This window comes from Myotis lucifugus, unplaced genomic scaffold (genome assembly GCF_000147115.1).
Source record: "Myotis lucifugus unplaced genomic scaffold, Myoluc2.0 scaffold_65, whole genome shotgun sequence".
Lineage (NCBI taxonomy): Eukaryota > Metazoa > Chordata > Mammalia > Chiroptera > Vespertilionidae > Myotis > Myotis lucifugus.
The window spans coordinates 5,901,339-5,928,667 of record NW_005871113.1 but is presented as its reverse complement, the minus strand read 5'-3'; the positions used below and the strand labels follow the sequence as shown (position 1 = coordinate 5,928,667).

General features: G+C 43.0%; 1 protein-coding gene across 2 annotated transcripts; it reads left to right on the top strand.

Annotated features, from left to right (window-relative positions):
- The first annotated feature begins 6,472 nt into the window (after positions 1-6,472).
- HSD11B1 (hydroxysteroid 11-beta dehydrogenase 1) lies at positions 6,473-22,985 on the top strand. Of its 2 annotated transcripts, XM_023754810.1 has the most exons (6): positions 6,480-6,696; positions 7,442-7,572; positions 9,326-9,437; positions 9,592-9,777; positions 20,798-20,941; positions 22,530-22,985. In XM_023754810.1, exons 1-6 carry the CDS (start codon positions 6,609-6,611, stop codon positions 22,745-22,747), a joined length of 879 nt encoding a protein of 292 aa, XP_023610578.1. In that variant the 5' UTR covers positions 6,480-6,608; the 3' UTR covers positions 22,748-22,985. The 2 variants fall into 2 exon arrangements, with proteins under 2 accessions (XP_014312363.1, XP_023610578.1); XM_014456877.2 differs by lacking the exon at positions 20,798-20,941 and having other exon boundaries at positions 6,473-6,696.
- The last annotated feature ends 4,344 nt before the right edge of the window (positions 22,986-27,329 follow it).

Sequence of the window (27,329 nt, the reverse complement as noted above, 5' to 3'; positions counted from 1 at the left end):
CCCTCTCTCTCCCTCTTCCCCTCTCTCTAAGTCAATAAGACATTCTTTAAAAAACAGAAAGGAAGGGCTCTGAAATGAGGGTAGGGCATGGAGATATGAGGAGTAAGGATTCCTGTTATTCATAAGCCTTTTGTGCCATGTAACTTTTTAAATGCTCTTCATGTATTATATTGACATAGAAATTATTCCTAGAAATTGATATAGACATTTTTTTGAGAGAAAGTTCAATCATAATTGCAGACTCCCATGGATTACATTCAATCCACCCGTCAACATGTTGATGCCTGGAGCCCTTAAATTAAGTCTCAAACAAGCTACAATTAAAGTTCTTACCTAATTACCCAGAGCAGTTTATCAGACTGTCTGTCCACAGTTTGCTTCACAATCGCCTGGGGAGCTTTGTAAAAATACAGATTCCCGGGTCCCACCGTTGATGGGTCTGGTTCAACAGGTCCCGGTGGGGTCTGGGAATCTGCCCTTAGTTCCCCCCATGACTCAGTGGCACTGCAAGGTTTGGGAACCACTGGACTAGAGCAGAAATTGTCAGTGTGCCTACGGAGGGGGGAAGGAGGGGGCTCTATGTGATTTGTGTGTGTAACTGTTGCTGTGTACATGTCAGTGTATTGTAAATCTAGCTTCCCCCCTTCCTCTCTCTTTCATCCTCTTTTATCTGAATTTGACTCTGAAGTCCCTCTGGACTGCTGAACACATTGCCAGAAAGTTCCCCACCCTAGTGATTTTTTTTAACCCCTGCAGTCTGAGCTTTCTCTCCCAACCCTGGGGCTCCCTCTGCTGGCAGAAACTCAACACCCTAAACCTAGACCATGCTCCTTCCGGTCCTAATTAGGTCATTTTTCTGGGCTGTTTCCACACCCTCAAAGGTCATGACCCCTCCCATCAGACAGAAAATGGAAAATTCAACCAACCAGGGTTGAATTTTCCTTGCCTTACAGGTGTGAATTGCATTTTAAGATCAGAAGGGAGCATGACAAGGCGGAAACAGGAGTGAGAGGTACATACTGCAGTCAACCCGGTCAGGAGAGCATTGTGTTTTGGGTTTATTTTTCATTCATAGCACCTGACACGTAGTAGGCACTAAATAAATGTCAGCAGATGCAATCTCCACTCCGCCATGTGCCCTTGTCCTCCTTTCCTACCCAGAGTCCTTTGAGAGGCTGTCTGTGGCCAGGCTCCTGAGCTCCACGGTGGGGAAGGTAAATGCGTGGTCTCGCCTCTGCTCTCAGTAGCCGCGGTCAAGGATATTCTGTCCACACCTGGGGCACAGCTTCCCCGTGTTCCCAAAGCTCTGTGCCACGTCTAAGAATCTCAGATAAACCATAAGATACCCAGTTAAATCTGAATTTCAGATAAATAATAAAAATGTGTTAGCATAAGTATATCCCCCGCAATAGTTGATTACGGGTACCCTAAAAGTGTATTCATTGTTTACCTGCAAAGCACATGTAACCGGGTGTCCTGTACTTCCATCTGCTAAATCTGCTAAGTCTGGCAGCCCAGTTTCCCACCTGGGAAGTGGTTCCCTCCAGTGCTAGTCCCTGGCACCCTAAGAAAGCCACCTGGCTGAGGCTGCTGTGCCACCTCGCTGTGCTCCCTGAAAGCCGGGCGGAGCAACCAGGGAACAATGCTGAGAGGTGGTTTTTGCTGGGGTCAGTCCTCTCAGCTGTGTGGGACTCGCCCTCTGCTCCCTTGTGTACCAATGCTTCACCCAAGTCCTCAGGCAGTGGCTTCTTCAGTTACTGTGTGGGCTCTGCCCTCCATGCTCCGATGCCAGTGCATAGGAGCGAGGCCAGATGAAAAAAAAACCCGAAAAACCCGCTAGGACATGTTCTGAGCTGCCTCCACTCCACCCGCACTGACGGGCCGGGATCCACGCTGGTTCCGGGCCTCATTAGGATACTGGCTCTTCCCCAAGAGGCTCCTAGCTCTCCCAGCCACAGGTGGCCTGCCCCACCAGCGCCCCTGTCACAGACCACAAATGACAGGAGGGGACAGGACAGCGCACACAGGGCACTCCTAGTTCATCGTTCCACACCGCAGCTTCCATCCATTCGGTGGAAACTATGAGTAAATCTGTCCATTAGGAGGAGGGTCATGCAGAGAGTTGCTAAATGATAACTTCTTCCCCCGGGAGAGAGAGGAAAGGGAGGAGGGGGAGGAGAGGAGTCCCTGTTATTAGAAGAAACCATAGTCGTGTCCATCGCTGGGAACAAATTTCAGTGGCTATGGCACAGATTTACAAATTCCTCCAAAATCAGCCCTAGGGAACTGGCCTGGGGTGGCGGGGTGGAGAGAAGGGGAATTCTAATGTTATGCCAGGATCCTTTCCTGTCTCAACAGGTGCGTGTTATTCTCCCAGGGAAGGCAGCACCTCCCAACAGGGAGCGTTCGCCCACCACGTACTCTGGGTCTGCCCGCTATTCCCCTGGCAGGATTCATTTTTTTAAAAAGAGGCCACTTTCTTAGCAAAGCTGCTGAACGGCCCTGAAAAGCACAGTAGCGGCTTGGGCCTCAGAAATGACAGGAACTCCTCTCGAGATCCGCATGTCAGGCCATATGTATGCAAATTTCCCTCTGGCTGCTCCTTCTCACATGTTTGCCTTCTCCTAGTTGTCCTCCCAGGCCTGGCCCATCCCCCAGAGTCCCTTTCCCTTCAACCTCTGTGTTCCTCTCACCTTGTTGCTTTTCCTGGACCCCCTTCAGGTGGCTGGGAATGAATGCCTGGCTGGCCTCCCACCTGCACCTCCAGCTGAGGGGAACCCATTCTCTGTAGGTTTCTGAAAACTGCCAGGTTGTGTTCATGATATTTCACGGAAAGCCTGTCTGAAATGTAGATAGTCAATGCATTGCAAAGAAGGGGTGGCACGCAGAATGGTAGCTCTACTCTTAATTTTTTGAGGAGTCTCCATACTGTTTTCTTTAAATATATACTAGAGGCCCGATGCATGAAATTTGTGCAAGTGTAGGCCTTTCTTCCCCTGCTGCCGGCTCCGGCTTCCCTCTGGCACCCAGGACCCGGGCTTCCCTTGAAGCCCCGGCTTCATCCAGAAGGTCGTCCAGCCTAATTAGCATATTATGCTTTTATTATATATGTATAATTGATTTCAGAGAGGAAGATCGAGGGAGAGAGATAGAAACATCAATGATGAGAGAGAATCATTGATTGGCTGCCTCCTGCACACTCCACACTGGGGATTGAGCCCACAACCCGGGCATGTGCCCTGACCTGGAATTGAACCATGACCTCCTGGTTCATAGGTCTACACTCAACCACTGAACCAAGCTGGCCAGGCCATACTGGTTTCCATAGTGGCTGCACTAACTTAGTTTCCCACCAGCAGTGTCTGAGGTTCCCTTTCTTGCACACCCTCTCCAACACTTGTTATTTCTTATATTTTTTTATAATGGCCATTCTAACAGGTGGGTCCCAGAAGGGAAAGTGGGGAGGGGAGGGAGCAGTGGGTAATGGGGGTCAAATACATGCTAATGGGAGGAAATTAGACTTCAGGTAGTGAGCACACCGTAGAGTACACAGATGTCATATTATAACGTTGTACACCTGAATATTCTATAATGCTATTAACCAATGTTACCCATTTTGAAATTTAATTTTTCAAAATGGGAGGCAGCACAGAGGAGTGGCGTGCACAGCTGGCGTTGGTGCTGTGGCAGTGAAAGCAACTTTACTCGCTTGGGGAAAATTTGACTCGAAAGAAATGCGAGGTGAAACCGTTGTTTCCTTTCATATTTTTTAAATTGGTGAGAAGCTCTAGAAGAGGACTAGGGAGTGGGGCTGATCGGGTGTGACCAGAACACAGAATCCCAGGGATTTCCCTGCTTTTTAACTCAGTCCAGGAAGCCAGGCGTCTTCTCGTTGCTGCAGAAACTCAGAAACACTAAAACAGCAAAGATGAAAACGACGTGGTCCCTGTCCTCAGGAGTTTATAAGCAAATGAAACAACCAGGCATGTAAATATGGACATACAGTGATCTGTGTTTATTACATAATATGGCCAAAATGTGCTACCCCTGGGTCCCTGAGACCCCACTGGGGGTCTAAAAGATCAAAACTATTTTCATAATCATACTAAGAGATTATAGGACTTTTTCCCCCACATAGGCACATTTCTTTGTGATCCTCAATAGTTGTTAAGATTGTAAAGGGATCCTGAGACTAAACATTTTAAGAACTGCTAAGAATATATACCATTATGCATTGTCCTCATTTCTCATTCATGCACTTTACTGACTAAAAATTATTTCATCTAATTCCATGAATGTTACTTTGTTAGGTGCTTTCTCTGTCCTTGTTTTCTGGCTTGATAGCTATCAGGTCATCAAGTTATTCATCTGTGTGTGGTGAGTTAACGTCTGTGTTTATTTGTCTTTTGAGGCAGCACAAGGTTGGACTTTATTTTTTAGTTCAGCCAACAATCAACTATAGTCAATGCATTAGTTTTACATTCTATCGCCCTGCTGTTTATCCTACTCCTTGTTATTTCATTGTTATTTTTTATGTCTTTAAATTATCTTTTCAGTAGTGAATTTTATTTTTTTTATTTTTTTGTCAGACAATAAACTTTCCTAGTCTGTCCATCTTTCCATCCTTTCAGCATCATCATATTTTCAAGCAATTGTTTCTTCCTATAATTTTATTATTAATAGTACAGTATTAAGAAAATAAACTTAAATTTCCTTTGCTGTAGAGATGAAAATGGATCTAGTCTGTAACATACCTTGGTAGCATAAAGTCAGTTATAAAATTATGCATATAACTCTTACAGTTCTGACAGTAGGTAATATAATTTTCTACTTGAATTTTCCTTTTTATTTTTTTCTATTTTGTCCTCCATGGACCTTGAGCTCTATCTAGCTCTTAACTATTCTCAAATTTTCATTGTTTTCTGGAAGTAAACTTTACAGCTGTGGGTCTCTGTTGACAAATTATTTCATCTCCTTTGGGTCTTCAATTCTTTTCCCTTACTCTGAAGTGAAAGTTCAGGGAGCGTTTCCAGATCCTGTACTTGGTGTCATAACTCGATTTGTCTTAATATTGTGAGAATCCCCCAACCCCTACCCTAAACCCATATTCCTTGTCCAAAGCCCCATACCCGTTCTTACTGTCACATGTAAATGGTTTTCTCAGTTCTATTGGCAACTTTGCAGAATTCCGAATTTGCTCTGTGATGGGGTATTTTTTATGGTTTGGTTAGTTGGTTTTAAGTTGAAAAACTTAACAATAATATATCGTCAATTCATTCTTTAAGAATTGCTCCTTAATGAATTCTTACTATAGACATACCAGCGTGGTTATTTCTATAATTCTATGATAAATTCTAAATTACTAAGGGTTTCTCCTCTATGGTCCTTGTATTGTTCCAGATCAGTTTTTAGCTGGCTGTGGGATTTTCAGGCCAGTGTTGCCTCGAAGGTGCTCGCTGCTTGTTCTCCTGCACCAGGCCTTCTCTTGCAGCAACTTCTCCATGGTTCTCGCTCCTCAGTAGCATTTATAAGACCCAGTTTAATAGCTTTGTATCATTTTTTTGTTTTGGCACTCATTATTCCTTCTTTATTTACTATTAAAGTCTTAAGTGTACATTCCATTGTACTTTCCTGAGAGCTGTTTGTTGTTCTTGTTAATCCTCACCCAAGGATATTTTTCCATTGGTTGGTTTGTTTGTTTGTTTTTGGGTTTTGGTGTGTGTTTTTTTGTGTGTTTTTTTAGAGAGAGAGAATGGAGGGAGAGAGACAGAGAGAGAGAGAGAGAAACATTGATGTGAGAGAGACACATGGATTGGTTGCCTCCCACACAGGGATCAAGCCTGCAACTGAGGTAGTGCCCTGGACCGGAATCAAGCCCAGGACCCTTCAAGTCCATGGGCCAATGCTCTATCCACTGAGCCAAATCTGCTAGAGCTTTCCTGAGAGCCTTGCCATCTGGGTTCTGGCTGGCTTGCATTCCCTTTTGATGTTGTAATACATGGTCACTGAACTTGTGTGAGGTTTATCGGGCTTGTTTATTTTCCAGGAACATATTTTGCACATATTTTCTTAAGAAGCTTATTTTTCTGTATTGGGCTATTATTTTTAATAGCTTCTGACTAGGAGGTGGGACTGAGAGTGAGATTTGACTTGAACTTGGCTCTCTTGGCTATTACTCACATTTCCCCGGAAGCCGCACACATATAAACATGCTCCGAAACGGGGGTTTGCCATGCACTTGTGTAAGGTCGTCGATTGCTAGTGTAAATGGTGTTCAGAGGAAGATGGACTCAGGGCAGTGATGCTGGGAATCCAGTCCTGTACAGTCATGAACTTGGCGATCTGTAAAGTCTCTTCTTGCTCAATGCATTGGAATAAATATCGTTCATTGTGAAATCTGCCATGCAGGCTGCCAAGATAAGTGCGATCTCACCCATAGCCAATCGCGCTGCTCTGACAGGGAAATTGGCTAGCACTGTCTGAGACTACTCCAGCCTCCCCGGGCCTGATGTCACAATTCAGAGGCTGCTGCCTGCCTGGAAGGCTGTAAAAAGTTGTGTAGATTCTCTCTGTGTCCTACAGGGCTCCTCGTGCCAGATCCCTGTCCGATGGCTTGTATGAAAAACTATCTCCTACCCATTCTGGGGATCTTCTTGGCCTACTACTACTATTCCGCGGATGAGGAATTCAAACCAGGTAAGTACCAGTGTGTCTAATTTTGAAGAGATAGATAAAAAGAAAAAACGGGTAGCTGCAGTGCCTGAGGATCATGATGATTTCCTGACCTGCAAAGTTGTAGAACGACAAAGGATCCTGAGGTGGGAGAGGATTTGTGTGTCCTCCAGCCACAGGGATGGGTAACAGGAGTGTGGGGAAGGGAAATCACATAGCCGAGAGCAAATGGTCCATGTGGCACTTGGCCCCCTTAATGAAAAGCAATTTCAGATCCCCTACAAAAATAAGGGTAACTCCAAAATTCACAGCTCAGCCAGATATTGGAGCTCCGTGGAAGGACTGATAAGTGGGAGGCAGGAAAGTAGTCTGGAGTTGATGACTAACTAGAAGTGAGGGAAAATCCCTGGGATCTCTGTTTTGCTTACTTTTTGCATTTTTTTTTCAATTGAGCAAAACTGGCTGAATCCAGAAACACCTGGAACTCTAGTGTTCCAGCTGAAACTTCTGTCCACGGAGGGTTGTTTTGTCTTGTTGTTGATTTTTAGGAGAAACAGTAGGTAGGCTGGGTTCTGAGCAACCAAGCCAAACCACCATTTCAGAGCATATTTATGAAAGACTTGAACTTTCCTCCAGTGATGTATGCAAATAAGTTGATCTGGACACATAACCGTGAGGCATTGAGATAAGGCTGCCCATGTCCAGAGCAGGAGGAGGAATGTTGCTGCCAAGTTGGGTTTACTCCTCACTTCCTTTTGGGGTTTCCCAGAGATGCTCCAAGGAAAGAAAGTGATTGTCACAGGGGCCAGCAAGGGGATTGGAAAAGAGATGGCCTATCATCTGGCGAAGATGGGAGCCCACGTGATGGTGACAGCGAGGTCAGAAGAAGCTCTAAAGAAGGTGAGGGTGCCCTAGCTGGTTTGGCTCAATGGATAGAGCGTCGGCCTGTGGACTGAGGGGTCCTGGGTTCGATTCCGGCCAAGGGCACATGCCTGGGTTTCGGGCTCAATCCCCAGTGGGGGGCGTGCAGGAGGCAGCCAATCAATGATTCTCTCTCATCATTGATGTTTCTCTCTCCCCCTCTCCTTTCCTCTCTAAAATCAATAAAATATATTTTTTTAAAAAGAAGGTGAGGGTACTGTGCCCACAAACACATACATGCTCACATGCCCAGATGTATTTTTATATATACTTACATATACATGCCAACGTAAAGAGACTGGCACATCCATACACAGATGCATACACACACATGCGCAGGCACACACACATACAGGCTCAAACACCCATAATAATATGAAAATACGCATTTCAGTGTTCATTCCCATACATATATGAGAGAGAGACACAAAGTTCTTGGGTTATATAGACTCATAGACATGCCTCTGCACACGCAGTTATACACAAAGTCACAGATATGTAAATATGTACTCAGGTATCAAAATTCCAGTATCTACACATGAATTAATATTCTTGTACCCATGCAAACTTTCACACACATGCCCTCTTATATGCTCAGACTCACAAACCCAAGGATATAAAACATTCACAAACCTAGGGCTACCCACATGGAAACTAGTATCGTTCAAAAACATCTATTCACAGAGACTCACATACACAAATCATGGACATGAACCCAAGCACAGTGATGACTTACCCATTTACACCCTACCTGAAATACTTCCAGAAAAGTATTTCATACCGAGGACAAAGATTATGTCGGGTTGCATTTAACAACACACACACACACACACACACACGTTCACTAAATTCACGTTCATGCACATAAACCCGCTAACATTTCTTATCAAACCAGTGCTGTGAACAACTTCTCATCTAAATCCCCATTACCTCAGAGATTGTCCCCAAAGGTCTGTAGCCAATACTGTAACAGTAGGAATTGTACCCCAGCCCGCCATTCTTTTGACATTGTGTCTGTAAAGCTGACTCTGACTAAGATGTAGCTTATAGATAAACAGCATGTTTGTATGAGAATCCTAGGAACTAACTTCAGAAGATACAGACTCCAGCCTTCAGTCATCCCGGTTCCAGGAGATTTGCTAACCTTCAACCATAGAACCAAGATGACAAGAAAAAAGCGAGATGACACCATCACTTGACCAGTTTTAAGATCCTTATCAGAATAGACTGTGCTGGACTGCACATAGAGAACTCTTCAACTCCTTTGCCCTTGACTTCTTTGTTCTGCTTTGCCTCTCCCTCCTTATAAAAAATCTCTGCTTGGCCCGCCAGATGGCTGGCTCAGTAGTTGAGCATTGACCTATGAACCAGGAGGTCATGGTTTGATTCCTGGTCAGGGCACATGCCTGGGTTGTGGGCCCGATTTCTAGTGGGACATGTGTAGAGGCAGCCGATCGATGATTCTCTCTCATCATTGATGTTTCTATCTCTCCCTCAGTCTTCCTCTCTGAAATCAATAAAGATATATTTTTTAAAAAACACCTCTGCCTGTACTGAGATGATGGGGCTTTATGACAAGAGTCCCCCATCTCCCCAGGTGGCCAGCACTTGAATAACATCTCTTTCCTTTTTCACCAGCATCATGTCTCATGAGTTTGGTTTTTGTGTTGGCAAGCTGTCAAACTTAGAATCCGGTTACAATACTGAAACCAAGGTCACTGTGTCCCTGCAGATAGTATCCGACTGCTTGAAGTATGGAGCAGCCTCAGCACACTACATTGCTGGCACCATGGAGGACATGACCTTCGCAGAGCAATTTATTGCCAAAGCTGGAAATATCTTGGGTGAGGCTGCTTCTCTTCTCTCCTCCTCTGGACTTCCTCTATCGTCTTTGCTCCTTGGAACTTGGCGCGGGGAGTGTAGGAACGGGAGAGGGGGAGGGGGAAAGAAAAGGTATCCACCCCAGATAGTTTCTCTCAACACAGTCATTTCTTGCAGGAGGGCTAGACATGCTCATTCTCAATCACATCACCAGCGCTACTATGGAACCATTTGCTGGTGATATCCACTTCGTGCGCAGAAGTATGGAGGTCAACTACATCAGTTATGTGGTCATGAGTATGGCTGCCCTCCCCATGCTGAAGCAGAGCAACGGAAGCATTGTCGTTGTCTCCTCCATGGCTGGTGAGTGGGGCAGGGGCCGCTGCAGAAGGTCAGAGCAGGAGATGTGCCAGGGAGGATGTTGGGGGCTCTGTAGTAAACATGAATTTTTTTTACCAGTTTTCATGCACAGAAATAACACAATATAAACTGGATGTTGAAATGCTCACAGTGATATTAAGCAAAAGCCAATTGTCAATTTTCCCATGTGCGTGGGCAGGCAGATATGTAAATGAGAGACGTGGACATGCACATTCCATGAGGAGCGCGCCTGCTGAGTAAGAGAGATGCCATTGAGAACAACAGGGGCAATCCAAAATGAGGGATCATTCAAGGTAGATGGGCTACAAGTTCCCTGGAAGGAACGGAGAAAGACCAGCAGTTCAGAGTGCCTACCAGAAGCTTGGTGGCTTATGATCTACAAATGGAAGTTCAATGGGACATCGAGAAACCGCTAGAGGTACCGCCTACCTGATACTAAGAGAGAGACCTGGTCATGATGAGTAAAAAGGACTTTGCTTCTTTCATCCACAAGAGATGTAGGCAGGTAAGGTTAGTTGAAGCAAAGGTAGAACTGAAAGTGAAATATTTTAACAACATACGGTTGCCTAATCAGTGGGTTAACCTAAGGCGAAATGAAATAAACAGAAACAAACACACCATATTATTCACAGACCTGCCTGTAGTGGGGTATACTCCAAATCTGAACTTGCTACACTAAAAGTCCAATCTAAACCACCAACGGGGTAGGGAGAGAGTGTGTACAGAGGAAGAGAACTCTGTGTGATCAAGAGAAGTCCCTGATGTTCTGGATGGTGGCAGCATCAGAAGTTGTCACTAGTAAAAAGCGTGGGGGATGCCTTGGTGCATTTCACCACAGGTCCCAGAGAAAATTTTTTGGTTGGTTGTTTTTTTTTGTTGTTGTTGTTTTTAAAATATATTTTATTGATTTTTTACAGAGAGGAAGGGAGAGGGATAGAGAGTTAGAAACATCGATGAGAGAGAAACATCGATCAGCTGCCTCCTGCACACCCTCTCTGGGGATGTGCCCACAACCCAGGTACATGCCCTTGACCAGAATCGAACCTGGGACCCTTGAGTCCGCAGGCCGACGCTCTATCCACTGAGCCAAACCGGTCAGGGCTGGTTGGTTGTTTTGATTTGTTGATTAGTCAGTTAGAAGGATATGGCTGGAAGGTGCGAACACCAGCATCAACGTCAGCCATCTCAATTTCATTCCTGGCAATGTGAAACCAACAGCCTTTGTAAGTTCTTACGTACTGCACAAATGTTAGTTATTGCTGTGACTAAAAATGCCATCGATGTTGTAAAGAGCTCTACTTCCTGGGCAGGAGAGGCCTGCATGGTGGTGGGATAAAAGGGCAATGTGTCTGCACTACCCACCAAACAGTGATTGATACGCATTCCTGCGCCTCCCGGGCAGCACGGACGCCCCACCCTCCCCAGCCACAGCCTCCCTCTGGGCTGAAAGGAAGGGAGAGCTTCCAGATGCATACTGAGTGGGAAGAGTGCTGGGCACATCCCCAGTTCACCCTAGGGCACTGGCCAAAACCCTCATATCAGTCCTGCTTTAAGGATTTCAGTTGATTAAATGATACACTTACTAATGCAAAGACATGCATCATCTTTGACTGGAAATTTTAACTTTCTATAACATATACACAGTGTGACTGTTCCCGAAAGGAACAAGAATTACTGTAGAAGTCCAAGGGCGTGGTGAAATTTTGATAACCTCTGCTTCCACACCTTCTACACCTACTAAATATCACTTTGTAATTCTGTGAAATCTTGGATGGAAATCTAGTTGGACTACTATCCTTCAAGTCTATTGGTTCTATAGCCAAAAGAATTCAGCCTGTTTGCTTAAAGCATGTCTTTGAACTGCCAAAGTACTGACAACTTTGCTTTCTCTCCCTAACTGAAGAATGTCTCTGTTCTATGCTATATTCTTTTAAATAGTCAACATCAATGTTCATTAATCCTTCCTCTTTAAAATCTGAATTCCACAAACATGGGGTGCTAAGTCTCAAAATGAGGTCAGCCAAGGAGTATTGGACTGGGTTTTTAATCATTCCTTCCAGAGGCTAGATTAAGTTGTTTATGAAATTATAGTGATAAGCAATCATTTTTGTCCCCAATGCATATCTAGGCATTGCATAACATTGAAATCTTATCCCTGATGAACATAAATTCTAAAATCTTCAACAAAATATTAGTAAACCAGATCCAGCAATACATTAAAAAGATCATACTCCATGATCAAGTGGGCTTTATTCTGGGTATGCAAGGTTGATGCAATACCTGCAAATCAATAAACATGGTACATCACATAAACAAATTTAAAGGTAAAAATCACATGATCAGATCAATAGATGCTGAAAAAACATTTGGTAAAATCCAGCACCCATCTATGATTAAAAAAAACAAACAAAAAATCTCTCAACAAAATAAGAATAGAGGGAACATATCTCAGCATAATAAAAGCCATATATGGCAAACCTACAGCCAACGTCATATTTATTGGGCAAAAACTAAGTGTTTCCCTTAAGATCAGAACCAAGACAAGGATGTCTGCTTTCACCACTCTTATTTAACATAGTACTAGAAGTCCCAGCCACAGAAATCAGACAAGAAGAAGAAATAAAAGGCATCCAAATTGGAAAAAAAGAGGTAAAAATGTCATTATTTGAAGAAACTGTACATAAAGTAACTTAAAGATTCCACACCCCCAAAAAAAACCTTTTAAAGCTGGTAACTTTAAATTCAGTAAATAAATTCAGTAAAATTTCAGAATACAAAATAAAACCCAAAAATCGGTTGCATTTTTAGACACCAATAATGCATTATCAGAAAGGAAACTAAGAAAACAATCCCACGTATAATTACATCAAAAAATAAATAAAATAAGATACCTTGGAATAAATTTAACCAAGAATATAAAAGATCTGTACTCTGAAAATTGTAAGACACTGGAGAAAGAAACTGAAGAAAACACAGCTAAGTTGAAGCGTATACATTGTTCATGAATAGGAAGAATTAACATCATTAAAATGTCTGTACTACCCAAAGCAATCTATAGATTTGATGCAATTCTTATCAAGATACCAATGGTGCATTTCAAAGAACTAGAACAACTATTCCAAAAATTTATATGGAATTACAAAAGGCCTCAAATAGCCACAGCAATCTTGAGAAAGAAGAACAAAGTAGGAGGAATCACACCACCTGATATCAAACTATACTACAAGGCCTTAGTAATCAAAACAGCATGATCCTGGCATAAAAACAAACATATAGATAAAGAAACAGAATAAAGAGCCTGGAAAGAAACCCACACTGTTATGGCCAATTAATACTTGACAACGGAGGCAAAAACATACAATGGGGTAAAGATAGTGTATTCAGTAAGTGCTATTGGGGAAATTAGAAAGAATTGTGCAAAAAAAATGAAACTAGACGACAAGGATAAACTCAAAATGAATTAAACCCTTAAATGTCAAACTAAAAAGCTTTTGCACAGCAAAGGAAACCATCAACAAAATGAAAAGACAACCCACCGAATGGGAGAACATATTTGCCAAGATATCTGAGAGGTTAATATCCAAAATTTATAAAGAACTGATATAGCTCAACACCAAAAATACAATCCAGTTAAAAAAAAAAAAAGACCTGAATAGACACTTCTTCAAAGAAGACATACAAATGGCTAATAGACATATGAAAAGATGTTCAACATCACTAATCATCAAAGAAATGCCAATTAAAACCACAATGAGATATCACCTCACATCTGTCCAAATGGACTTGTCCAAATGGCTATCATCAATAAACCAACAACAAGTGTTGGTGAGGATGTGGAAAAAAGGGAATCCTCAGCACTGTTGTTAGGAATGCAGATTGGTGCAGCCACTGTGGAAAACAGTATGGAGTTTCCTCCAAAAATTAAAAATGGAACTGCCATTTGACCCAACAATCACACTCCTGGGAATATATCTGAAGAAACCTGAAACACTAATTCAGAAGAATACATGCATCCCTATGTTCATTGCCATGTTATTTCCAATCGCCAAGATTTGGAAGCAGCCCAAGTGCCCATCCGTAGATGAGTGGATAAAAAAGCTGTGATACACTTACATAATGGGATGCTACTCGGCCATAGAAAAAGAAGGAAATGTTACCCTTTGCGACTTCATGGATGGACTTGGAGAACATTATATACTAAGTGAAATAAGTCAGTCAGAGAAAGGTAAGTACCATATGATTTCACTCACATGTGGAATCTAATGAACAAAATAAACTACCAAAATAGAAATAGACTCATGGATAGAAAACAGACTGACAGCTGTCAGAGGGGAGTGGGGTCGGGGAGCTGCATGAAAAGGGGAAAGGATTAAGCAAAGAAAAAAAACTCATAGACACAGACAATAGAATGGTGAGTGCCAGAGGGCAAGGGGTTTGGGGAAGGTAACAGCGTAAAGGTTGATGGAAGAAGACTTGAGTTGGTGTGGTGAATGCACAATACAATATACAGATGATGAATTGTACACCTGAAACCTATATAATTTTATTAACCAATGTCAACCCATTAAATTCAATAAAAAAATTTTTTTAACTAGAAGGCAGGCCACCCCACATGTGTATCCTACACATTACATACACACCCCAGACCCAGTCTCTCTGACATCCAAGGTCCATCGTGAAAACAAAACCCCTGTTATCAGATGCAGGGGACAGTGGGGTAGATGAAATAATGGAAAGAGAATGCCTACATGGTATTTGTGAAATAAACTGAGACAGAGATATTAATACTCCAATTTGATTGGGGCGGGGGAGGGGAATCACTGGATTGGGCAGAGAACATTTGGAAACATCTGGAAAAGTTTTATCTGCCATTAGTCGAGTGGGTCTTCATGACATAGGTTCCATTTTTAAAAAGTAAAGGTCATTCCATTGTCATGCCCTTTAGCTCCATGAACTTCATAACTGCAGCACATCACATCAATTACACACTAGATTTGCTGGGTGGAATGATGGGAATGTTTTTAAGGCTAGTGTTGGCAACAATTGACAATTTTATAGGTAAAAGGTGTTTAGTACAGTTGTCCTTCAGTATCAGCAATGGATTGGTTCCAGGACACCACCACCATCACCCCAGGGTGCTCAAGGCCGTTCTGTCAAATGGTATAGTATTTGCATATAACCAATGCACATTCCTCTGTATACTTCTGGGAAAAGAGATGACCGGAGTCATCTTGTACTCTGACTCCGTCTTGTTGGACAACCAAATTGCATCAACTTTGCTGACTTGCAAAAAAACACAAGTTTTTTGCTGAGAAAGAAACTTTCTGTGTACCATAGAGCTGTGCTTTCTAAGAACTGTGCAAAAAATGTTTCTTTCCCAGTAATGGAAAGTCAATATTCATCTGAAGCCAATGACTTCCAAAAGATAAATTTCCCTTTGATCATAATCCTTGGTAAACAGCTAATGTAACCGAAATGTTAATCCCCAGACAGGACACTTTTCTGGTTGCTTCCAGAATCTGTGTTTCTGAATTTCAATTCAAAAGCCCAAATAAGGGTTTTTCTTGCCTGGCAGCCTTACCTTTTTCTCTCGGTCAACACTCTAAATCATCTTTAGATTAGATATAATACCTAATACAATGTAAATGCTATAAATAGTTGTCATACTGTCTTTTTTAGGGAATGATGACAAGAAAATATCTGTACATGTTCAGTACAGATGTAGGCCTAACTATATGTACACGTTCCCAACATAACATTTTTTTCAAATATTTTTGATCTGCTGCTAGTTGAACCTATCAATGTGGAACCCGCAGGTATGGAAGAAAGACTGTATTTATAATTTATTTTCTTAATATATTTTTATTGATTTCAGAGAGGAAGGGAGAGGGAGAGAGAGATAGAAACATCAAAGATGAGAGAGAATCGTTGATCGGCTGCCTCCTGCATGCACCTACTGGGGATCGAGCCCATAACCCGGGCATGTGCCCTTGAGGGGAATCAAACCTGGGACCCTTCAGTCTGCAGGCCAACACTCTATCCACTGAGCTAAACAAACGAGGGCTGTATTTATCATTTAAATTTGTTCACTTGTGAGATGGCATGTGAGGTCCCTGTTCTCTTGAGAGCAGTAGAATTCTATTTTTTGGTTATCATCATATCCTTATTTTCTATAACAGCACTTTGCAGATATTAGATATTTAATGAAAGTTGAGTAATTAATGGATGAATTTCATTGTCATGTGTTTACAGGCAATTTATAATTTGTTCTGTAAATGGTTTTTACATGGCCTTGCCCATTGAAATATTAGCAACACTCTTATAACAGCAAATATAGCAAATTGATTTCCTATGCAGTTTCTTATTGCAAACGTTCACAGAGGCATAGCACTAAAAAAAACACCTAAATATAAAGTTAAGAAAATGAAAAGTGAATTTGATGTGGTGTGAATATATAGTGTCAGAAGTTGAGTTTGGCCCAAGGAGGATTCCTGTTGAGATCAGTATTGATTTCAATGAGAAGTCCACTTAAGGAAGCACAAGATGAGGAATGGCTGGGAAGAGAGCAGAACTCTACATCAGAGAACTCTATTCTACAGATGAACTTGCACAAGTGCTCCCCAAATATATCCGTTTATTTACTCACAAAATATGTGTGGAGGGCCCACTCTGAGCCAGGCCCTGTGCCAGATGCTGGGCTGTGGCAGCCAGCAAAAGAGGCCAGGTGAGGTTAGGTGCTCGCCCACATGAAGCCTACATTCCAGCGTCGGCGATTGCTAGGGCATTGTTTACAGGAATAAAACACACACTGGAAACAACCGAAGTGCCCTGTGATAGAGGACTGGATAAAGAAGATGTGTTGCATCTACACAATGGAATACTACTCAGCCAGAAGAAAGGACAAAATAACGTCATTTACAACAACATGGATGGACCTTGAGAACATTATGCTCAGTGAAATCAGTCAGACAGCAAAAGCTAAGAACCATATGGTTTCACTCATATGTGGGATATAAAACTGAAACTTATGAACACAAACAGCAGTGTGGCAGTTGCCAGCAGGAAGGGTGTAGGGAGAAGAGAGTCCTAATATGAGGTGACAGGAGAAGATTTGACTTTGGGTGGAGGGCACATGGTGCAATATACAGATTTTGTAACTTAGAAATCCACACATGAAACCTATATGTTCATGTTGACCAATGTCACCCCAATAAAATTTAATTTAAAAAACAACACTGAAAGCAACCTGAATATCCACCACGAGCAACGAATTCTTCAATTGTAGTGAAATACTATGTAAATTTGTATACATACTCACTATAAACATCCTATGTTCAAAGGAAAAATAATTTAGAGAACAGTATATATAGTATGAGCCCAGCTTTTATCTTATACACTTCAGAACTGCTTACTGTACCATGAGCGTGGTGTAAATTTTGTTAGAATAAAAAGGAAAGTAAGGGATAGGTCTCAACCTGGTAGCAAAAACAAAATAGTTCTCCTCTGACTTCAGGAGGACAGAACTTGTCTCAACTTCCCAAGTAAACAAACAAGTTCAAATGACTAAACCAACTAAACCACCGAATCCAAACTACTAAATACCATGGTGGGGGTGGGCTGTTGTTTTTTGTTGTTTAATTTGGTTTGTTGGTCTGCCTACAAGATTGTTTAAAACTTTGTTAACTCCACAAAGTAGGTGTGAGAGAGGCACTCTCATATTCTGTTGGTGGAAAGGGGTATGGTTCTTGTATTCATTTTAACTGGTTTTCACAATTGATTTTTTAAAAATCTAGTCCTTCACTTTTCATTTTGTCTATAGCAATTTGGCAACATGTATCAATAGCCTTAACAAGTGTTCCTATCATTTCACCCAGCAAATATAATGCAGTCACAAACATAAATACTAATATATATGAGCACTTATGGCGGGATATTTTTCAACATGGCTATGAACCTATAAGCAAAGTTACCAATGTTGCAAACAGTTAGCTGACATATGCCTGAAAGTCAGAATCCAAATAATATCTGGCATACTTGATTTTACTATAGGAGTTATAAATTATTTAGTGTTTTTCCATGGAGATGTCTGTCTCAGGAACTCCCATGTAATACATACATGTAATAAATCCTTTATTTCTGGCATTATAAAATCACTCTTGCCCTGTAGTCTCTAAGTAAATGTTGAGCAACATTTTATGAATATTATTTTGAAGGGGTGCCAAATCACTGGCCCATAAGTGGGCACACATCTGACTCAGTCCATCCTTGGAGAGACAGCTGGCCTTATATGGAGAAGTCACCAGGAAATAAGGCTCCCTCAGGACGTCCCAGAGAGAGTGTGGTTATGCAATACCTGACCCTCATTCTTCTCTATTAGCCTCTGTTTCATTTGGTGCATAGTTCAGCCTGGCTGCCACATCCCTTTCTCAACATAACAACTCTCAATATGCTTTTGACTTCTGCCTCATTGCCAACTCTCTTGATCTCTCAATCTCCCAACTCCACATTCCTTCCAGAGAAGAGGTGTCTAGCTGGCTCAGCTGAATTGTATAAGTCAATCCCATAAGTCATTCAATCGAGAGAGGGACAATTATTGACACAGGTCTAATCAGCAAGGCCACGGGAGGGCAGGGTTAGGCTACAAGCAAGGGGAGGCAGGGGGAGACATGTCTGAGCCCCCTGTGTATCCTTTGGATAATCATCCTTAAATATTGCTCTGTTGGCTCAGGTTGTCAAACTTGAGCAGAATGGGACAGCTTTGTGTCAGGGAGCAGCTATGACAGCCTGACTTGGAATGTCAAGACCGAGGTGAGATAAGAAGGGTGTCCAAACAAGGGGCAGCAATGGTAGTTTGGTTTATACCAGGCACCTGGTTCACACCAGACCAAGGAGGGTTCCATGAAGCACCTGGCATGGGATGTCAATAATAGAGGAGACAAGGGTCTCTGCAAGGGAGACTGCAATGGGGCAGTTCAACATGGAGTAAAGAGGGCATCCCTGTGGCCTGGCATGGGGTTCAGTGCCCAGTGGGGATGAGGAGGATGTCCACACAGAGGCCAAAGATACAACTGATGAATAATCACATACTGGGGGCATTAATCAAATGAATAACATATGTTGAGGATCAGGTTCTCACTGTCAGTGTTACAAGTATGTAAAGGACGAAAATTAGAATGAACCCTGTGATCCTGCCAAAAAATGCGTAGCCTGAATCTAATCATGAGGAAACAACAGAAAAAAAATCAAAACTGAGGGACATTCATCGGCAGGGTGCTGGTAAACGTTTAACAACTACCTCTCCGAAAGGCAACAATAAAATAATTTTATGTGTAGCATTTCCATATATAAGAACCGCGTGATGGCCATTTCAACATGACCTCAGCCTGCCTGCAAAATTCAATGAAATTGAGCAATCAGCTCTCGTGATCCAGTAGGAGCCAGCTCCAGCGTATCACCGTGTACCGAATTATTAGCAGTACTCAACAGGGTCAAGGTCATGAAAGTTAAGGAAATACTGGGTAATGTTCCAGCTTAAAGGTAGCACACGAGTGATGACAACTAAATGCAACATATGAGCCTCAATCGGATCTTTAGCTCTAAAGGATATTATGAGGACACGTGCAAAACTTGAATGGGGTCTGTGGACTAGATACATCAGTGTTAATGTAGTAGGCTAAATGGTGGCCCTCAAAAGACATGTCTACATCCTAACTTCCTGAACCTGTGTACGTGAATCACTCCTCCACAATTCAGGTTCCAGCGCCCATTGCACAGGGAAAGCCAAAATTTTGAGACACTGATGTTTCTTTGATTTGGACAAAGCAAGAGGACAGGAGAGCAAGATTTCTCAAATCCATCTCTCTCAAAAAGCAAACAGAATGAGTGTTGATGCAGCTAGGGGATTTGGAAGCGGGTGTTTCAGGGAACTGAGAGAGAAGTCTGTGTTTCTTGAGGTATAGATGACGCTTATATGTATCAGACTCCTGGGCGTCAGCAGCTGCTCACAGCTAACTTGAAGACATTCTTTCCCTTCACAAAACAAACCCATAAAAATTTCTTTATGACCCTGAAGGTATCTCCTCCTGCTTGACAACAAGACACCCTATTAACAGCTTCTGACTAACTTCATGAGAACAAAAGGAGTTGAGCAGAAGGAGTGGTTAACAGAAGAACAAAGGCCTAATTAAGAATTAAACTATTTAATTCTAGCTGCCAAAAATAGTAGAGGCATTAAAATCACTGATCTGCTGCCTCCTGCACAGCCCACATTGGGGAGCAAGCCCTGACTGGGAATACGAGCCATGACCTCCAGCTTCATTGATCAATGCTCAACCACTGAGCCACACCCAGCCGGGCCGGAAGAGAGCTCTTGCCAAACCCTTGGGTCCCCAGATATCTTGGGTTGGAGGTAAAAAAGTTAGCAGCTGTGGGATTACATGGCTCTTTCTTAGTCCCTCTTATGTACCAACCTTACTAAAAATCTAACCAATCCACTTCTGCAACCCTACTCAGATATTTGGATCAGCCCTAGGTTAGTCAGTAGCCCAGTGGTACCAGGTAGTCTGGTTGGGCCTTCTGTGTTGCACACCATTAGAGTCAAATCCCAAGCTAAAACTCATGATTCAGGATGGAGTTGGATTGGTTCCCTAAAGAGATTTGTTGGTATTTTTTAAAGAGTTCTTTATATATTAAGGTTGGAAAAGAAATTTTTTCCTTTTTATAAATTCAACACAGCATGATCATCTCTACAGGGAGCAGAGAGAAATTGTTTCTTTGTTACTAATGTTGTGGCCCCACCCCATAACAAAGACACAGAATTTCCGGAGGATGAGGCCCAGAAATCAGGATTTTAAAAAAGATTCCCAGGTGATTCTAATGTGCAGCCAAGGTTGAGAACCACTGCTTTAAAGGGGTAAGGGACACCATAGAAGTTAAAACACCTGCTACAGATAAAGCCAAAATCAGCTGAATCACCTCATTAACCTATTTATTTATTCTTTAGGGAAAATGGCTAGTCCACTTGTGGCTCCCTATTCTGCAAGCAAGTTTGCTCTTGATGGGTTTTTCTCCTCCATCAGGACGGAATATTCAGTGGCCAAGGTCAATGTGTCAATCACTCTCTGTATCCTCGGCCTCATAGACACAGGTAAGGTCAAGAGATTGGAATAAATGGCCTGCAGATGGATCGTCTGTCTTACCATTGTGGGTAGAGGGTGCTGAACTCCCCGATTCATGTGTAGTGACCTGAAAGCCAGTGAGAGCACTAAGTCCTCATTTAATGAAGTGCTCTTGTCACTAATGGAGCCTCTGACTACTCTTTGACCCCTTCTTTCCATTCTTATCCCCAAATATGCTGAGTGACACCACACACATCACTTGATCCTATTCTGAGCTCCTTATATCCTCTTGGATTCGAAATGGCCATTACTTTCCTATATGAGACATATCAAATACAAGTTTGTTTTTCTTAATAACATCACTGGTAATAAGACATATCAAATATGAACCCTTTGATATGATTCACTGAAAAAGACACAGCAGTGTGTTCATCGTATTCTTGCCAAAAATGCATCACCTCATTCCAATAAGAGAACAATGGACCCATGAGAGACAAGGAAAGACTGAAGAACTATCACAGATTAGATGTGAAATAAGAAAAATTTAATAGTAAGTGAAATCCTGGATAAGATCTTAGATCATAAAAAAAGGCATTAGTGAAAAAATAAGGCCTGTGGTTTAGTTAGTAATAGTGTTCCAATTATACCACACCTCTTCTTGATAATTGTGCAATGGTTATGTATGATATTATGATTAGGGGAAGCAGAGCGAACAATGTAAGGGGATACTTTGCATAATTTTTCTAAGTTTTCGTAAGCCCAAGTGCAAGTTTATCTAAAACATGTAGCAGAAACGGGTTTGGCTCAGTGGATAGAGCATCGGCCTGCGGACTGAAAGGTCCCAGGTTCGATTCCGGTCAAGGGCATGTACCTTGGTTGCGGGCACATCCCCAGGAGGGAGTGTGCAGGAGGCAGCTGATCGATGTCTCTCTCTCATCGATGTTTCTAACTATCCCTCTCCCTTCCTCTCTGTAAAAAGTCAATAAAATATATTTTAAAAAATTAAAAAAAATAAAACATGTAGCAAATGTAATAAGAAAACTATTTAAAGAGCAATTGATTAAACTGAGTAGTAGTTACAGAACAAGAGAGAAAGACAGAGATGCACAGTGAAACAAGGAAGAGATAGAGAGAGAGAAGCTGTGCAAAAAGAACATGAAAAGCTGGAAGGCTGAGAGAAGATAATAGAGATTCCTTCTAAGTGAAAGTGGATAATGTTGACACGGGAGCAAAGGCCTGAATTCTTGTCCTCTTCCTTGGGGAGTCATCATGCAGCACTCTTTGTGACTTCTCTCTGTTCTGCTCGCCCACATTACTTCCTCACCCCCAATCAAAACACCCATGAAGAACATGATTCAAATCTCTCAACTAATTAGCTCTAACTGCCCCCACAAATCTTCATCCAGGAAGACAGGGACTGGATGAAGCCTCTCTTTGCCCAACAGACCCTCAGCCTACCCAGTCTTCTCCATGTGTTCCTGATACGGCCTATGGGCCTTTCAGAGTAAGCACTGGCAAACAGCCCCTATCAGCTAAGTTGTTAGGGTCAGCAGGCCTCTCAATGATGTAGGCTCTACTAGTCTTGGATAACCCCCCACTTCTCTTGTCATTTAACAGACTCAGCCATGAAGGCAGTGTCTGGGGTACTCAATGCCGAGGCAGCTCCAAAGGAAGACTGTGCCCTGGAGATCATCAAAGGGGGAGCTCTACGCCAAGAGGAAGTGTATTATGGCAAATTAGGATGGGCCAGTCACCTGCTGAAAAATCCAGGGAGGAGGATCCTGGAATTCCTCAGCCTAAGAAATTATAATATGGAAAAATTTATAAACAACTAGAAATGTCCTTAGGGCTGGGCAGGATAAGGGAGCTTGGGACTGTTCTGCCAGATGTTTATCTAAGCTCCATCCATGAAGGCATCGACCCAGAGAGATAAATGAGTCAGTCTCCCCAGAGAGTTGCAAGCCATGCCTCATGTCTCCCAGTTTGAAGGAGTTCGTCTAACACTTGCACAGTGAACATGTGATTATACCAAATGTCATGAAGCTGCAGTATCTATGAAGTTTTTGTCGTTTGTTTGCGTGTTTGTGTTTGTTTTTGCTGAATCCCTTCCCCTTTTTCATTCAGCCCTGCAGCCCTTCTCCCCTCTAATAGCTGTCAGTGTGTTGTCTGTCTATGGGTCTGTTTCTATTTTGTTTGTTAGTTTATTTTGTTCATTAGATTCCACATATAAGTGAAATCATATGGTATTTGTCTTTCGTTAACTGGCTTATTTCACTTGGCTAATACTCTCTCTAGGCCCATCCATGCTGTTGCAAAGGGTAAGATTTCCTTCTTTTCTATGGGAACCTGCAGTTGTGAAATTGTTAGTCACCATAGGTATAAAATTATAAGATAATTATATCAAATTTACCTCATCCAATCTAATAAAAGAGAAACATGAAAATTGACCACACCTCCGCTACGACCCAAGCCATGCCCACCAGCCAATCAGAGCCACTATATGCAAATTAACCCAACCAAGATGGCAGCCGGCAGCCATGGAGCTGGAGCAAGCAGGAGGCTTGGTTGCCCCGGCGATGGAGGAAGCCAAGCTTCCTGCCTGTCCTGGCCAGCTGTGGCCTCCACTCAAGGCAACCAAGTTTCAATTATAGAAGATAAATAAGTCCCAGATACCTGCTTCCAGCCAGCCTCCACTGGGAGCTTGGGTGGCTGGGGGCTATGACCAGCCTGCAAACAGCCATCAGCCACTCACCCAGGTTGGCCAGGGACCCCCACTCTGAAGGGGCTGTGGCCAGCCTGAAAATGGCCCTCAGCCCCTCACCCAGGCTGGCCAGGCACCTCAGCGGGACCCCCACCCTAATCCGGGACACCCTTCAGGGAAAACTAGCTGACCCCCACCCGTGCACCAGGCCTCTAACCTACATAATAAAAGGGCAATATGCAAATTGACCCTAACAGCAGAACGACTGGGAATGACTGGTCACTATGATGCACACTGACCACCAGAGGTCAGCTGCTCAATGCAGGACCTGCCCCTGGTGGTCAGTACGCTCCCACAGGGGAAGCTCTGCTCAGCCACAAGCCAGGCTGACAGCTGCCAGTACAGCGGTGGTGGTGGGAGCCTCTTCCACCTCCTCAGCAGCGCTAAGGATGTTCGGCTGCAGCTTAGGCCTGCTCCCCCGCTGGCAAGTGGACATCCCTCGAGGGTTCCCGGGCTGCCAGAGGGATGTCTGACTGCCATCTTAGGCCCAATCTCCCGGGGAGCGGGTCTAAGCCAGCAGGTGGTCATCCCCAGATGTGTCCCAGACAGAGAGAAGGCACAGGCTGGGCTGAGGGACCCCCCCGAGTGCACAAATTTTTGTTCACTGGGCCTCTAGTATATAATAATGTTCTGATGCTTAGTATAATAAATTGTAATAGAGGTCACATAAATTTTCCAAATCATAACTGGTAGCTGTAACTTTAGTCCATTCAGTATGATGCCTTTAAAACCATAACCTATACAAGTAAAAGTTATCAGTGTTCATTTCTTATTTTATGGTTTGAATCTTTTCGTTGTTTTTGAGTTGAAGAAATCACCCTACTCTTCATTTAATTGACATAATGTCTTCACTAGTCTGTATATTTCAGATACTTTTTCTATTCTTTGTTGTTGCTCCTCTAGGAAGGAGGACACCTGGGTCTGAATCACTAGGGAAAACCCCCAGAGTGGAGGTCTCTAGAAACTTGAGCCACACAGCCTGTGCTCATCTGTTGCACTCGGAATGCATAAAGCATCAATGCTTTACATGTGAATGCTCAACTGTCTTTTAGACACTTGGAGAGAAGGAGTTGGAGTTCAAGTCCCGCCATTCACACATTTAATCATTCCTTCGGTCAACAAATATTTATCCAACACTTGCCAGGTATCACCTGAATATAACCAAATAGAAAACAAGACTTCAGTTACATTAACAACTCAACAAAACCTTAGTTAGGCCCCAAACTTGGAAGAGATGGCGAATTGGGTCATTTTAATAGAGTTTAATAACAAAGAGGTTCTTTACAAAAAGTGTGGGCAAGACCAAAGGGCAATCACAAGAGATAACGTGTATATCAGGGCCGGTTGCGGCTGTTTTCAAGCCTGGGCCCGCCCCGGTAGGGACAAGAGGAGAGAACTGTTATGAAAACCCAGAGATAAAAAGAACTGTTTGGAGAGTGCCGTGTGGCAGGAGCTATGCCATTCAGTTAAGGAATGCAACCAGCCCACTAAGGATCTTGAAGGAGGAACCTGGAGGAATAAATGCCCCAGGCTCGCTCTCGTCACTCTGATTTCTTGCTGATATTTCCTATTAACTGAACAGAGGTGCAAGGGAGCAGATTGATATAAACTAAGCAGGTCAGCTTTCCCCATGCACAGAGCAGGGTGGAAAAGGATGGAGAGTGTTCTGGAGGGACAGGCTGTATATCCAGCATGAACTCAATGCTCCCAAACGTAGTGCTTCCATGGTTAGGGATTCCAGGGCCCCAAAAATTAGGTCTGGGAACTGAAATCATTGAGGGCTCCTGGTTAACCGTCTTCATTAGCATGACATTACAATTCATTGCCTTTATCAGCACGACTTGACTACTCCAAGCAACTTTTGTCCGGAAAGATAAATGTTGCAAATCCATTCTAAATCCTCAACTTTTCAACAGACAACATAAAATGACCGTTAACCTTTCACGAGTCTTTGGAACCCTCACTTCACTATGCTCACCAATCCCAAACCACTGCATCATGATCCTTACCCAATCCTAACCTAGCCACCACACTGAATACCCACCTGAAACTAGATCCAATACTCATCAATTCCCCAACTTTGTTCTCCCTATTCTTTTTTTAAAATATATTTTTTTATTGGTTTCAGTGAGGAAGGGAGAGGGAGGGAGAGAGAGAAACATCAGTGATGACAGAGAATCATTGATCGGCTGCCTCCTGCATGCCCCACACCAGGGGTCGAGCCCACAACCTGAGCATGTGCCCTGACCAGGGATGGAACTGTAACCTCATGGCTCATAGATCAATGCTCAACCACTAAGCCACGCTGGCCAGCATTTCTTTGTGGATTCCAAAAGCAATTCCACTCTTACTGAGTGAGCACTGTTGCATGTTCCTAATATTTCGGAGGTTAGAAGGAAGATTGAATTTACATTCATTCAGTGTGCGTCATCTAACTCCAAAGACCTCCCTTGGCCATGTCTCTTTCAAAGTGCTTCCTCCTGGCTCCACCTCCAATATGACTCTGACCCCCAGGGAATTCAGCTCCTGTTGGCCTTCCCCTCCCCTCATTCATCATGGATTCTGACTCTAACTTGAAGCCATCCAGCAATTTTTTAAGAAAACAAAGATATTCTCTTACTGCAAGAACCTGTTAGGAAAACAAAAAATTTTCTAAACATTACATTCGTGGTTAGGGCTAACCCTAACCAAAAAATTAAAAACCTTAATGTCTACCCATGGGACATCAATGTTATGAAATCACTATATAGTGATAGAAAGGGATGAGGTGGATTTCTATGTACTCACAGGCAAGGATCGTCATGACATATTGTTAAGTATATAAAACAAGGTGCTTACAAATATGTATATTATAATCCATTTTTTGTTAAAATATTATACACATATGCCTTTCCCTTACATGTGTGTTCAGTATAAATCAGCAGCTCCCTGATTCTGCTCACTCGTCACTCATTGGACTGCATGGGGGAAGTAAGAGAAGCTATGAAACAATATTGATGTTGTTATAAATGAAACCTTTGATCTTTCCAAGGATGTGTTGGTGTATGTTTTTCTCCAGAAAAAGAGAAGGAAAGGGCAGAAGCCCTGATGTGTGATATTTGCTATGCCCCTGATGTAAACACTCTCACCACGGTTGATTTCAAGCCACCAGTTGACATCACCCAGTGTTTATGAGAAGAGATATGCACCAGCAGCTCTCTCAAACCTGCTCAGCCGGCTCCAGCAGCACCACCCTGACTTTCTCTTTCCACATTCTTAACATAAGTAGCTGTTCTTAAAGGCCCAGCACAATGCCTCTTTCCTCCAAGGACTTGAAAGTAGCAGAACAGCTTATTTCTACCCCTGCCAGGGAAAGAGGGGGAACAAGGGCTCCCAAAGAGGAGATATTCGCATTCTTCAACTCTCAAGGTGTCCACGTCTTGCATGAAGTCAACAGCCTTAACTAAAGGGTCAGCGCGTTGACCTTCATGTTTGCTAGCACTGCACTCCTCTGGGAGCAACCGAAAAACCCACTGTCAGGGGCTGAAGCAAGTAGACATTTATTTTCCTCCCGTCACAAAACATCTGCGAAGGACAGACCAGGGCCTTACGGAGCCGGCTCCTTCTGTCTTTCCACTCAGCTATCCATCCTGTTCCTTGTCACTGTGTGGTCACAG

Excerpts from the sequence above, each read along its gene's own strand:
- HSD11B1 (XM_023754810.1), top strand. The coding sequence starts at position 6,609 with ATGGCTTGTATGAAAAACTATCTCCTACCCATTCTGGGGATCTTCTTG. Across the intron at positions 6,697-7,441 it reads GGATGAGGAATTCAAACCAG|AGATGCTCCAAGGAAAGAAA; the intron begins GTAAGTACCAGT and ends GGGGTTTCCCAG. Across the intron at positions 9,778-20,797 it reads CGTTGTCTCCTCCATGGCTG|GGAAAATGGCTAGTCCACTT; the intron begins GTGAGTGGGGCA and ends TTTATTCTTTAG.